This window comes from Bidens hawaiensis, unplaced genomic scaffold (genome assembly GCF_021521415.1).
Source record: "Bidens hawaiensis isolate Kalapana, Puna unplaced genomic scaffold, B.hawaiensis_p1.1 tig00000780_1, whole genome shotgun sequence".
NCBI lineage: Eukaryota > Viridiplantae > Streptophyta > Magnoliopsida > Asterales > Asteraceae > Bidens > Bidens hawaiensis.
In genome coordinates, this window is record NW_027491045.1 from 4,561,769 (window position 1) to 4,575,233 (window position 13,465).

Consider the following 13,465-nt stretch of genomic DNA (forward strand, 5'->3'; position numbering starts at 1 on the left):
GAACACTTGAGATCGAACATCACCCGCATCGCTTGGCCTTTGTTCAAGGGCTTGAGAGAGATGGTAGGTGTTTTGAGTGTTATAGAAAATTGCAATACAAGATGATCTTTAAGTGCTTTGAGTGTGAGTTTGCAGTTGATTATGATTGTGCTTCTTCTTTGGTCAGTTGATCCAGTTCTTTGGCTTATAATTTGATGTGACCATACTATTGTAAACTTGTTATGCATGTCCAATAAATTTTTTTCGACTAGTTTGGTTTTGATCATTCACGTTACTATTCTTGTGATCTATGTTTAGGTTTTATTTTTGGCGGGTTTAAGTTTATATTTTCGAATTCTAGTATGTTTCATCCACAAGTTTTACAAATATTATTGAAACCATGATATTAGAATTATCTTAATAGTTTTGAATTTAGTTCTGATTTCTGTTTTGATCTAACAAATTTGATCAAAATACATAAAATTCTTAAATTATTATATCCAATCATTTGAATTCGTTGGAACTGTATTAAATGTTAATACAAACAAATAAAGCCAAATTGGTCAACTCAAATAGAAATCCATTCAATTTGGCAACAAATTAATAAGATTTAAAATTGCGCATCAATGGTTTTAGAAGTTTCTAAATAATTTTTATGTAACAATGATCTCATATTCGATATGTCTCGTAATGTTGAATAAAAACTCGTGTTTTAAGATTACTAGGAGCAATTGCATATATCCCATTGTAGACTTTATTAAATGTATTATCTAACCCCAAAAATAAAATCATACATAGTATGTATTAATTAATATCAAAGCCAGATTACAAAGCAAAAACCAGACAATTCCATCTTTTCATACATTCTTAAATCCTACTAAAAACCAACAACTCTAAATATACAAGTAAAAACATATAGAAACCAACCTTACCCATTTTTTTAACTGCTTAAATTTTCATTCGTTATACAAACCGTAACAATCCGAAGGGCTTCTAGGGTTTGGAATTTAAGGTTTGTTCTTCATTTTGAGATTCTGAAGCCGTGTTGTTCACATTCTCTTCCTCAACCGCGTTCTTATTCTCAACTTCTTTGACATCTGCAACTACTACACCGTTTTCAACTGCAGGTGAATCGTCCGTCTCTTTCGTTTCAGCATTTTGAACTCTTTTTGGTAAATGTCTCGAGGAAGATGTTGTCAAAAGACGATTTAGTCCCTCAAACAAGTTATTTCCGTCCGTTATAAGCGAAGATCCACCAGGGTAACAACGTCCAAAGCATGTAGCACAATGTGGATAGGCCACCTGAATCAACCAATAACAATAACAATAACAATAACAATAATAATAATAACAATAATAATAATAACAACAACAATAATAATAATAACAACAACAATAATAACAATGATAACAATAATAATAACAACAATAATAATAATAATAATAATAACAATGATGATGATGATGATAATAATAATAATAATAATAATAATAATAATAATAATACAATAGGAGTGGCAGTGTACCTCTATGAATGCTCGGCATAGAGACAAGAAAAGAACAGACTCGTTTTCCCTAAGCACCCTGGTCGTGTTGTATCTCAATAACGAATCAGAAACCGTGCGGAGCCCCTTCACTAACTCTTGAGCAAGTATATGTTTTAAACTGATCGGGGCGCAGGGTCGGAGCTCATTCATTGCAGCAGATACACCTGGTTACACACATTACAACTTATTATTGGACCTATGAATCGAGGATACGTGAACATAAGAAAAGATTAAAAAAAAGTTATTTAAAACTTGCCATTAACAAAAACAGCAAGAGGTGGATGTTCCATTAAATTAGGAGGTGGTGTAACATCTTCCTGGCCTTCTTCACCGTAACTATTGGTTGAGAAACCAACTGCTGGTAACGGGACCCATCGATGAGAATCCAAAACTAACTGTAATGAAAAAAAAAACTGTAAATGATGAACATAAGTAGCTTATTATGACCAGTAAGATATGTTCACCTGAAAATTCTCCACTGCGGTATTCATATTCTTTGAAAACAGGTTTAGAACAGCCCTGCACAAATATAAAAAGTCAAGGTTGTAAAACTTTGTGATCCATGACTAGAAAAAAATATACTTTTATAAAAAAAAGTAGCTTACTCTTCAAAGAGAGGCGGAAGCAGGCCACGGAAATCCAATCCAACCCAACCAAGCCCCATGGCACAATACTGTGAAGCGAAAACAGGATCAACACTAAGTTTTAAAAAATCAATATTATTATAATTGTGTAAAGCATACCATGCACTGATCCAATATATTAGACAAAGATCCGCCTTCGGTTATCTTTGGGAGCATAACTTTGAGAGTTTTAAGATGAGAAGAAATCTGATGCATGGCCCAGCTGAAAAGAAGTCCACCGTCATAATTCTCTTCACTTCCTGATGTATCATCAGAAAATATGGCACGATATTGGTTAACAACATCAAATAGATGCATCCTGTGACAGTTTACCATCCCTTTTAAGTATTCATAAGCATTTCTCTGATCTAGCTCATCAAGAATCCCAGATAACCATGATTCTCTGCACCTTAGAAGCTGTCTCCATCAAGAAGATTGACTTTGGTTAAAATGATGGCAAATAGGCGATTTAATTAAGTTACAGTTAACTACAATATGGATACCTGTAGGCGCATTTCATACTCACTATATACTCCTATTCTTCTTAAGTATCCAATAATGCGAAGGCATTCTGGCAACTGCAATACAGAAGAGACTTTTTAAAACAGAATTATATTATAATTATTCCCATCGACATTATTTACTTTCAAGAATCAAAAAATCAATCAAAATACAAGAAGTTTGTGATGTGTTGCTATAAACTTACCTGAATATTTGATCTTAGTTTTTGAAGAAGCTGTAAGAGCAGAGACCGCGTAATCTCTCGAACTTCTGCAGCAAGTGCTTGAATGACTGGTAATCTTTATGAAAACATAATAGGAAAGCAGAAAAAAGTGGTAATTAGTAAATATGGAACTCATTAAGCTAAGGTTATGAGGTGACTTTGTGAAAAGACAAAGAATGGAAAAAACTTACTTTGGGTGCATTGTAGACAGTTTGCTGACATATGCTTCCAAATCTAATGCTTCACCATAATTTCCATTCCTCACACATCTAAAAAAGGTTCAGATTTAAAGTTTATGAGAAACCTTGAAATACATTGAACAAAATTGGAAATTTGAAATTCACAACTAAACGTGTTTCCAGATAGGCTCAATGCAATCATATGTATACTACATGCTATAAAAAAATGTGAATCTATATACTTGGATTATTATACACTTGCAAGTTTAGGCCTTAAGAATAGTAGCCACTAGTTTTAACCTTAGCATGTTTTCGCTAATTATAGGTAAAAAACATACGTGTCCATTAGCTGAGGAATTTCAAGTAAATCAAGCAAAGTACTATGATTTGCCAGCAATGTTTGGTTCATCTTTCTCTTCTCCAAAATCTGTTCTGCAGAATCGATGAACTCAGAGCAGCCAGCTGTTAGATTTGGAACCTCAGCTATCTGCACAAGAATTTATGATTTCATATTCTAACTTTAAAAACAAATAAAGTATGCAAGTAGAAACAATAATCATCAACATATAATCAAGTTTCTTGTATTCATAATGGCTGACACAGTGATGAATGCATGTCATATTTTTCATAATCACCATATCAGTTTAAACTTTTGACAGAAACTTCAAGGGATACATCATAATCTTATAAAGTAGTCTACGAAATTAAAGGCAAAACCCCAGAGAAGAGAATGTTAATCAGCATCATTAAAAGCCCAAATTCTCACCTTTAAAACCATCCCCACACTATCCACTTCATGAAAGATTAATACAAAAAAATGCACAGTTAAGCACATGACTCCACTATCCCCACAACTGATTCAGACCATCAAATCCACTAATGTCACTGATCTCAGGCCACTAAAACTGATGTAGCCAATGTTATAAAAGTAGGTCTAGAAGACCGAGTACTCCCCAAGTAATCGCTACAAGGTATGGTGCCGAGACGACTTTCTTTAACTCTGCTTAGTTACTAAGAATCGATCAAAGGTGATCAACCTCAACCAGAATCAGATCTAGTCGGTCAACTTGAGCCGATTTTGAATTAAAAAAACAAAACATAATTCATATATAACATTATAGAACGAATACCATTTTTTTAATTAGTTACTATCAATTTTTAAAATAATTAAGTATTTAAAAATGTATTTCTCTCATTTATATTAATATTCACCTATTTTGTAATAAATATTAGTAAACATGTGATATTTGACATATGTATAATATCCAAAAATTAAAATTCTTTATATTTACCATGTCCATAGTACTCCCCGTCCCCGAGTACACCCAACTCCCCGGTCGGCCGCCTATCGAGTTTTTCAGCCTTGGCATGCAACAATGTAGAAAGAGCAAGGTTATACATTTTACAATCCTAATCTAATCTAACATGTTCTTAAATTAGCATGCCATAATAAAACTTACGTTATACACCATGAATCGATCTACTCATTTATCTGATACTTGCAACCTCCAACTCAAAAGCATGTATTGGTGATTTGAGTCACTAACTCCCTACTTTTAATAGTTACTGTTATATACATATATTACTTAATATTGTAAGGTCTCATGCCATATCATATGAGATCTGATACAAATCAATTAAATAGTTGATACCGTCTAATTTAATCCCAGACAAAATTAAGCCCTAATTTATCATCCAATCAGGGACAATAGGTCCTTCTGCTTACCTAATATTCTTACTTTTCTAATTTTACTGTCATCACACATACATATACAAACTTATGCAAACCTAACAAATACATCACAAATAGAGAACCTAATTGACTACACATATACAAACCTAGCTATACATGTATAAACCTAATAAATACATCACATATACATATACAAACCTAACAAATACATCACAAATAGATATAAAACCTAAGAACCTAATTGACTAAACATATACAAACCTAACGGATACATATACAAGCCTAAGAACCTGACTACACATATACAAACCTAACGAATACATCACCAATGCATACAAAACCTAAGATCCCAATTTACTGTACACATACAGACCTAACAAATGCATCACAAATACATATATACTGCCTGTATAAGAACCTAATTAACTATACATATACACACCTAACATATACATCACAAACATTCAGCAGTATACACTTCAAATTCACATTTCAACAACCTCCTAATAATCAGATACAAGCAATATACCAACGATTCGAGGTGCTTATCAATAGACGAGACTTCCTGCCGAATCGAAACCAACGCATCAGCTGCGGAAATGAACGAGCGGTAGTTATTCACCGCAACCTCCTGCATCTGTCTCCGGATCCGCTCCGCATCGACTCGGAGCAGCTCCGGTTCCTTGTGCAGCCGGTCGAGTGTGAAGGATAGTAGTTCGGACACGTACGGTTGCTGAGACGCGGAGGCTAACGGCAGCAGCTCCGTCATTGCTGCTGACGTGGACTCGTCGGCGGTTATTGGACTTCCGATCTCCATTGTTGATGATCTGGATCTGTGTGTGTTTGCAGTTGGTTATTAAGTTTGGAGTGTTGGCATATACAGTCCCTCAAGTTTATGTATTCTCATATAGGTCCTTTTGGTTTTTGTTTTTAACTTTTTATGCATGTTTTTATTGTATTTGTGGTAACAGGTAACATCGATTTATAAACTTTAGTTATATAAATTGATTAATATTGGTTCATGTATTTTAAAGATTAAGGAAATTAGGAAAGTAAAGATCAAAATCTGACAAATAGTTGCGAGTATAATGACGAGAATAGCTGTTAAAAATGAAAGTTAACTCAAGAGAGAGTGAAATAAAGCAAGATTTTAGGCCTCCAATACATTAAGGCTGTCATATATTATATGTGGACAATTTAGGCTTTGAGATTTGTGGGATGGGGTTTGTGGTTTTGTTATATGCATTAATGCATACATGGATTTATAGAAGTCATACGATCAAAAAAAATTATTTTATTATTTACTTTTTTTAACGAAAGAGGTAATAGTTTTATTAATAGCTTTGGACCTTCAAGAAGCTTGAGACGGCCTTGTTATGAACAAGGTTATGTGATACGTTTGCATGATAAATCAAGATTTTTCATGTTTTACATAACTTGACTTTCAAGTGGTTATGTGTTTACCAAACGTTAGATGGAACATAGTACAAATCGTCTCCGATTATTTGATTGGTTTCCCAATGATTAAAAGCTAAGTGATATACTGTATTGGTGTTAAAATGTGATTTCATTCATTACACTAAAACTTTTTACATTCCTCAACTGTTGAGTTTATGTTAATGTTGTATAACTAGCAAGTTCGCACCAAGCCAACAACAACTAGATCTCGAGAAAGTAATAATATATACAAGCAAATTTGGAGCTTGTATTCGGCTCGTCTCCAACTCAAGTCAACTTACGACTCGAAAGGTTGACTTGATTTACTCAGTTTTGATTAAGTTTTAATGATTTTATACGTAAATAAAAACCTCAAATTAACAAGTTAACATCAATCTCAAATTATACAATCCCAACTACCAATATATCAACAAGCGAGTTAGTCAAGTCAAATTATATAGACTTTTTATAAAACTAAGAAATCAACTCATATTCAACTGAATTATATATATGAAAGTAAAAAATATTACTATGGAGTATATAACAAGTATTTATTCTATCACTCTTACTCACACTATAGCACTATACAAATTACAAATGATTTAACCCTGTGATTGTCGATAATAATAATAATAATAATAATAATAATAATAATAATAATAATAATAATAATAATAATATTCATACTTTTTTTCCTCCAAATTACCAAAACATAAAACTCCTTAGTGTAACATGTAACATGTAACACATACCAACAACGTTACAACCCACAAAATCCCAACATAACAAGAACCAGCCTTTGAATCATACATGTAATACGGATACGGATAATTATTTTGTCCAGCCAAACCACCACCACCACCACCACCTTCGACCACAGGCGTCGAAGGGAAATACACAAGTCTAGGAGAAGGTGGTCCACCTCCACCCAATGTGAAATAAGCTGGTGGGGGAGATGACTTTGTAGCCACAGGTGGAGCTACACCTTCCGGTGAATCAAAGTAGTAAAACCGCGGTGAAGGTGGACCATGGTGGGCTGGAGTTGGAGACGGTGGTGGCTTTGATGCCACCACAGGTGGAGAAATTGGAAATGGTGGTGGTATTTTGAATGGAGACGGTGGTGGCACGGTGGGGCTGGGGGTGGATGGAGGAGACTCGCAAATGGGGACACATGTGCCGCATAACGAACTGCTAAGGTCGTCGATAGCAGCCGTTGATGCGGCGAGTATGAAGAAGCTTGTGAAAAAGAGGGGTTTCATATGTGAAATGTTTGTAGTTTGTGTAAGATATGGGAAGAGTGATACTTGAGAAACTTGTGATCATCTTATGTTTATATACCTTTCACTTTTTAAGTGTATCCAAATTCTAAACTTTTAGAATAAAATACTTCAAATCATTTTAAGGAATGAGGAGTAAGTTATAAGTTTTTAGTTGAAGTATAAGAAGTTTACTCTATTAAATATATACTATTAAGTATGCTGATGAAGGTTAAAAGAAATTTATCGTTGAAAAAGAAAATAATCGACGAGTTTAGATATATTGTATGTTTGTATTTTCGTATATATATTATAAACTTGTATCCTATAATAATAATAATAATAATAATAATAATAATAATAATAATAAATAAGAGTTAAATATATATATATATAAATTCCTTTTAGTCTTCATGAAGACAAAAATTAGAGAGATTCTAAAAATAAAATCTAAGATGATTGCTTTAAGTTTGGTGTCTTTTTCTTTTTTGCAAATTGTGGAATTGAGTGAAACTAAATTCTTCTTTTTTCGATTCTTTTCTCTCCACACAATTAATCTTTTGCCAAGTACAAGAATAACAATGCATTGAAGGATAAGTTTTTATATGTAAAGCAGATAAATTGTCATTTTATGGACAATGACATATTTTTTCAAGTGTAAAACTATGTTTAAGGAAGAAAGTACTGATCGTGCGCATCTAACTAACAACTAGCCTAAATGAAGTCTTTGGATGTCTCACCTCAATCACTTGCGCTGTAAATCAATGACTCGGTATTGTAAGTTACATATAAAAAGCTAAGTCAGTCAGCTCATGTGTACAATTTAATATTGTTCTACAAACAAAATATATAAAATCATCAAAATTCATATAAAGATTCACTCATCAAACCATCATATTAGTTGACTCGAGTTAAATACGAGTTGAGCTTCCAACACAGAATGGGCATGTCAACTCAAGGCAGCTTGGCTTGGGTCAAGCTCGTTGAACAGACCTTTTGAACATGCAAGGATAGTAAACTTACTACGAGCGTAACACCAACTTCAAAGCCCGTCACTAACTCTAGCAAGTACGAGCTTAATACTCTCAACTTTAACCAAACTTATGTTTAGTCTAGATTGATTGATTATTTATCTCAGTCCAATCCAACATTCAAAGAAGACAATATTATATTATAACTTAAAACACGTCATTAATATTTTTCAATATTATTTGCTATTGAATTGAAATATATATTTTTCCAACATATGTGAATTTGCTCATGTACAAACAAAAATACTATTTACATGTTGTTTATAGTTTATTTTACACAAAAATGATTGCTTGTATTATCACATAGTGTGTGTGTATGAATGTAATTTTCGTTAAATGTTCAAGTTTCGCCCTCGTCCACCCACACATTTAAATGTTCATTATGTGTTCAAGTTCCGTCATTAACTCGTAAAATAAAAAACAATTCATTTGGTACATTCTTGATCCACAAATCATGTATGACTCTTACCGGCCCATCTGATTTACTTTCTCCTTGGCCCAATACCGAATGTCTTTATTAAACACTTCAATTATAGTTCATACTTCATAGTAGTCGGTTAATGTCTTTAATAACACTTCATCATTGATCACATTATTATTACTAGAGGGCATATGCTCTGTGAAATACATGCTAAAACATGTTAATATACTCTAGTAATGCTATCGAATTCTTAACTCCTTAATTTGACAAAAACATCATAAAAACTATTACAAAAAAAAAAAAAAAAAAAGCCAAATAGGATTTTGCACTTTGTAGAGCTATGCTAATCATTTTAAATAAGCATTTTGTAAAATCAAACATTTGTAGATTAGTATTTTGAATGGTTGCTTAATTAATAAATGTATAATGCTACGAACATGCAGAGGTTGAAAAACTAGGAGGACAAAAAATAAGAATAATTATTTTTTTAAAGAGTTTAAACAATCATAAACTTGAAAACAAAATAATCATAAAAATTGACTAAAACCTACAATATCTTTCCTTTTTCTTTTCATAATTTTCTTTTTTGACTGAAATCTTTTCATATCTTACAAAATAACCTAACTATCTACAAGATTCGAATTGCAAATTTCTCTTGTTTACATTCGAACTTGATGAGAAACGTGAAAAAAAGGGAAAGACAAAAAGAAAGAAAAAAGGTACTAAGATGTATCGTTAGGGTGCAAGGGGCACCTTCGACTAACCTCATCAGGAATTTTGGGTAATTCGGGTACACCGCTCCCTTTGGTAATGAAGCCATGGACAAAAAATGGGTTTAGGTAAATCGGGAACACCATCCCGCCATTTTCGGGTTCTTTTAGTTACTTTTGGGTTACAATAAGGTGTCACTTGATTGTTGATTTATTTGGGTACATCAGGTCGTTTTGGGGGTGCCTCGTGCCCCAGTGCACCCTTAATAAGTTCACTCAACTATCATATCGTGTTGTTATTAATTTTTCAAACACATTTATATTTCTCGACCTTATATACATCCTTCAAATCCCTAGATTCTTATATCATCACCTCTTTTTTATACTCTTATTTTACATGTTTAATTTGTTTTTAATACTTCAAACTTTCACTTGTTGGTAGATATCACTCCCAACTTTTACTTAGTCTCTCACCACTCCCAACTTTCACCTTATTTTCTTCTATCACCCGCGAACTAACGGAGCACTAACTCCGTTAGTTTTTTTGATGACGTGGCTTTTTTTTGTTGACTTGGCATTTGTTTAAATGACGTGGAATTTCTTACGTGTCAAATATAAACCATGTCATCACCATATTCCATCACAACTCTTCCCCACCATACCTACCAAATCCCAAACCCTACCTTCATCAATCACAACCTTTAGTCTCTCTGTCGTCGCCGTAGTCATCTCCATCACTGCCACTCCTACGGCAATAACTTTGACACCGACTCGTCATATGGACTCATTGAAATCGCCGTCAGTGCCCTCTCTCCAATATCTCGATTCTGATTCAATTTGTGAGAAGAGGATGACGGAGAACCGGAAGAAAGCGTCTGTGTATGGATGATGAACATGATAAGCTCCGTCGGAATCACTATGGCGAACAAGAAACTCATATCCGCTCACGCCTATACCTTCACAGTTGGTTAGTTACTTGCTCCAATCTCGTTTATAATTTGCAATATGGTGCAGATCTAAAACCTATTGGAGAATTGTATCTGAGCATTTATAAATTAATTGTGTAAAACTGACTTTAATATTATCAACATGTTCTATGCTCTCTAACGTTATTATTCAACATATTTCAAATGTTAAACTATTAGACGATGTGTAGTCAAAACTCTCTTATATAGAGACGTTTTGCAACACATGGCGTCCCCGTTAACAATGAAGAGTTTTGCAAAAGTGGTGTAGTATGAAAAGTCTCCCACAATTACTACTCAATTGTTATAAATTAATTAAATATAAATAACCTAAATATTTGATTGGTTGGAGGATTTAGTGGGTAACGTTTCCTATAAAACGCTTAAGTAGATGTGCAAATGAGCGGAGCTGCTCATGAGCTACTCAAGATTGGCTTATAAAAAAGTTTGATCGGGCCAAGCTTAAAACGAGCCCAATCCGAGCCTAAAAGTAAGCTCGTGCAATAAACAAGTCCCAGCCCGAGCGTCACTTATCAAGCGCCTAAACAAGCCTATCATTAGCTTAATTTTCACAATATTTATTTATTAATTAATAACTAATATATTTATTACAAAAAAATAACTAAATAACCCTATTATCTTATATATAAAATTATAACTTAAAAAAATATACAAAAAAAATAATTATAAATATATAAAAATAAATTAAAAAAAAATAGTAAATAAGCTAAGCCTGAGTCAAACTCGAGCTTGAAAAAATACTCATGAGACGAACTCAAGCTTTAGAAATAGAGTTTGAAACACGCAGAGCGACGCTCAAGGCGGTGTTCACAAAGTTACGGGAAGAGTTCTGAGGTGACAATGAGAAACACTATACTACGAATAGTCTTAATATAAAACATATGATAAGAGCATGAGTTTATCCTTTCCAATGTGTAGTGGCAGAGATCAGAGAGGATGAGTTTTTTAACGAAGACTCAAATTTAAACTATATTTACAATATTTGGGGAGATATGAGTGGTTCAATGAAGGAAAACTGAGATTTTTGTAATCTTCAGTTTGATCCTGAGGGCGGCCGGGTTTACCACCAGTGGGCCTTCGGGCGGGTGGATATTCCCCGGAACTGGAGATAACTTGGAGCGCTTAAGGGCTCTGTACGGCTGGGTTGGGCCAGCTGACATTGACCTTTTGTCATTAGGTCCCTACACGAAGTACCTAGTCATTCTATGTTTGTTGGCCGTTAAAAAAATCTATAATAATAATTTGTCACCAATCCAAAAGAGACAACCAAGTAATGTTTCATCTCCACCGGCCCACGCAACAAACACACATTCATTCATCCTCTTTCCTCGAACTTTCCTACTCTTTTAAGAAACGACTTCACCACACCGCATTCACACCTTTTCTCTCATCATCATTCTCACTTTAATAATATTATTATCATTTCAACATCAAATACCTTTTGTTTCTTTCCCAAATCATTAACCCATCTCATTGGCCATCAGTTTTCCATCCACCGTCTTTCTTGCTGCGTTCACATCTCTTTCACACATTTCGTCGAACACCTGCTCTGCATTCTTTTATTTCTCCTATTTCTAACAATTTCTTTAACAAATAGCCAATTACTGAACTGGGTTTTTTAAAAGACAGTAAGATTCAACGTATGCTACTAGTCAATCAACACGACGTCTTTCTTCGCGTGTTCACATTTCTTTCAGACATTTCGTCGTACACTTGAACTGCACTCTAATTTATTATTATATATACAGATTCATTGTATGGGTTTTGTTTTCTTTACCAAATTAACGTTTGCTACTAGTCAATTCAGCAATACCCATCATTTTTCCGTCTGCCGTTTTTGTTATTGTGTTCACATCTCTTTCAGGCATTTCGTCGAACACTTGATCTGCATCCTTTAACTTATTATTATATATAACAGATTCATCGTATATCTTTGGGTTTTACCCAAATTAGCATATGCTAGTAGTCAATCAACAATACGATCAATACCCATCATTTTTTCATTATTCATCTTTGTTATTGTGTTCACGTTTCTTTCAGGCATTTCATTGAACACTTGATCTGCATTCTTTAACAAATTTTCAATTACATAACTTTATGGAATGAAAGAAATGACCCCTAACAACCCCACCAGCCCAAACACCACCAGCATCACCAACGACAAGCCGGTCCAAAAACGGAAGCGAAAGGCGGTTGATTTAGGCTACGATTTGAATATCGCAACCAGTAGCGGCGCAGAAACCGCGGAAAAAGCCCCCGATGGACCGCAACGACGGTTATGGGTGAAAGACCGATCAACAGACTGGTGGGATCATTACAACAGTGCAGAATGTCCAGACGACGAGTTCCGAAAAGCCTTCCAAATGGGGAAACAAACATTCGACTTAATTTGCAACGAGCTAACCGCTTCGGTTGCGAAAGAGAACACCATGTTAAGAGATGCAGTCCCTGTAAAACAAAGAGTAGCTGTTTGTATATACAGATTAGCGACTGGCGAATCTTTACGCCTCGTGTCGAAAAAATTCGGTTTAGGAATATCGACGTGTCATAAACTTGTTCTCGAAGTCAGTTCCGCGATAAAAGATGTGTTAATGCCTAAATATCTCCAATGGCCGAACCCCGAGTCAGCGAAAGCAATAAGTTCCGAATTCGAGTCGGTGTCGGGTATACCGAATATTATCGGGTCAATGCACACGACGCATATACCAATCATCGCCCCAAAAGTTAACGTATCCGCTTATTTTAACAAACGCGAAACGGATAGAGAGCAAAAGACGTGTTACTCGGTAACGGTCCAAGGTGTGGTAGACCCGAACGGGGTGTTTACAGACGTGTGTATCGGGTGGCCCGGGTCAATGCCGGATGACCAAGTGTTGGAA

General features: G+C 34.5%; 1 protein-coding gene across 1 annotated transcript; it reads right to left on the reverse strand.

Annotated features, from left to right (window-relative positions):
• Positions 1 to 865: 865 nt before the first annotated feature.
• LOC143538929 (conserved oligomeric Golgi complex subunit 8-like) lies at positions 866 to 5,849 on the reverse strand. The gene is made up of 11 exons (XM_077032370.1): positions 5,275 to 5,849; positions 3,391 to 3,539; positions 3,065 to 3,142; positions 2,856 to 2,949; positions 2,653 to 2,727; positions 2,270 to 2,566; positions 2,132 to 2,199; positions 1,991 to 2,045; positions 1,783 to 1,921; positions 1,506 to 1,690; positions 866 to 1,281 (listed from the first exon to the last, which is right to left on the reverse strand). The coding sequence occupies exons 1-11, from the start codon at positions 5,560 to 5,562 to the stop codon at positions 973 to 975; spliced, it is 1,737 nt and encodes a 578-aa protein (XP_076888485.1). The 5' UTR covers positions 5,563 to 5,849; the 3' UTR covers positions 866 to 972.
• Between the last annotated feature and the right edge of the window lie 7,616 nt (positions 5,850 to 13,465).

What these genes read in the sequence shown, in the direction of transcription:
- LOC143538929 (XM_077032370.1), bottom strand. Translation starts at nt 5,562, where the DNA reads ATGGAGATCGGAAGTCCAATAACCGCCGACGAGTCCACGTCAGCAGCA. An exon ending in ATTCCTCAGCTAATGGACAC is followed by an intron (nt 3,143 to 3,390) that starts GTATGTTTTTTA and finishes AACCTTTTTTAG; the next exon opens with ATGTGTGAGGAATGGAAATT. An exon ending in CTGTCTACAATGCACCCAAA is followed by an intron (nt 2,950 to 3,064) that starts GTAAGTTTTTTC and finishes GTTTTCATAAAG; the next exon opens with ATTACCAGTCATTCAAGCAC.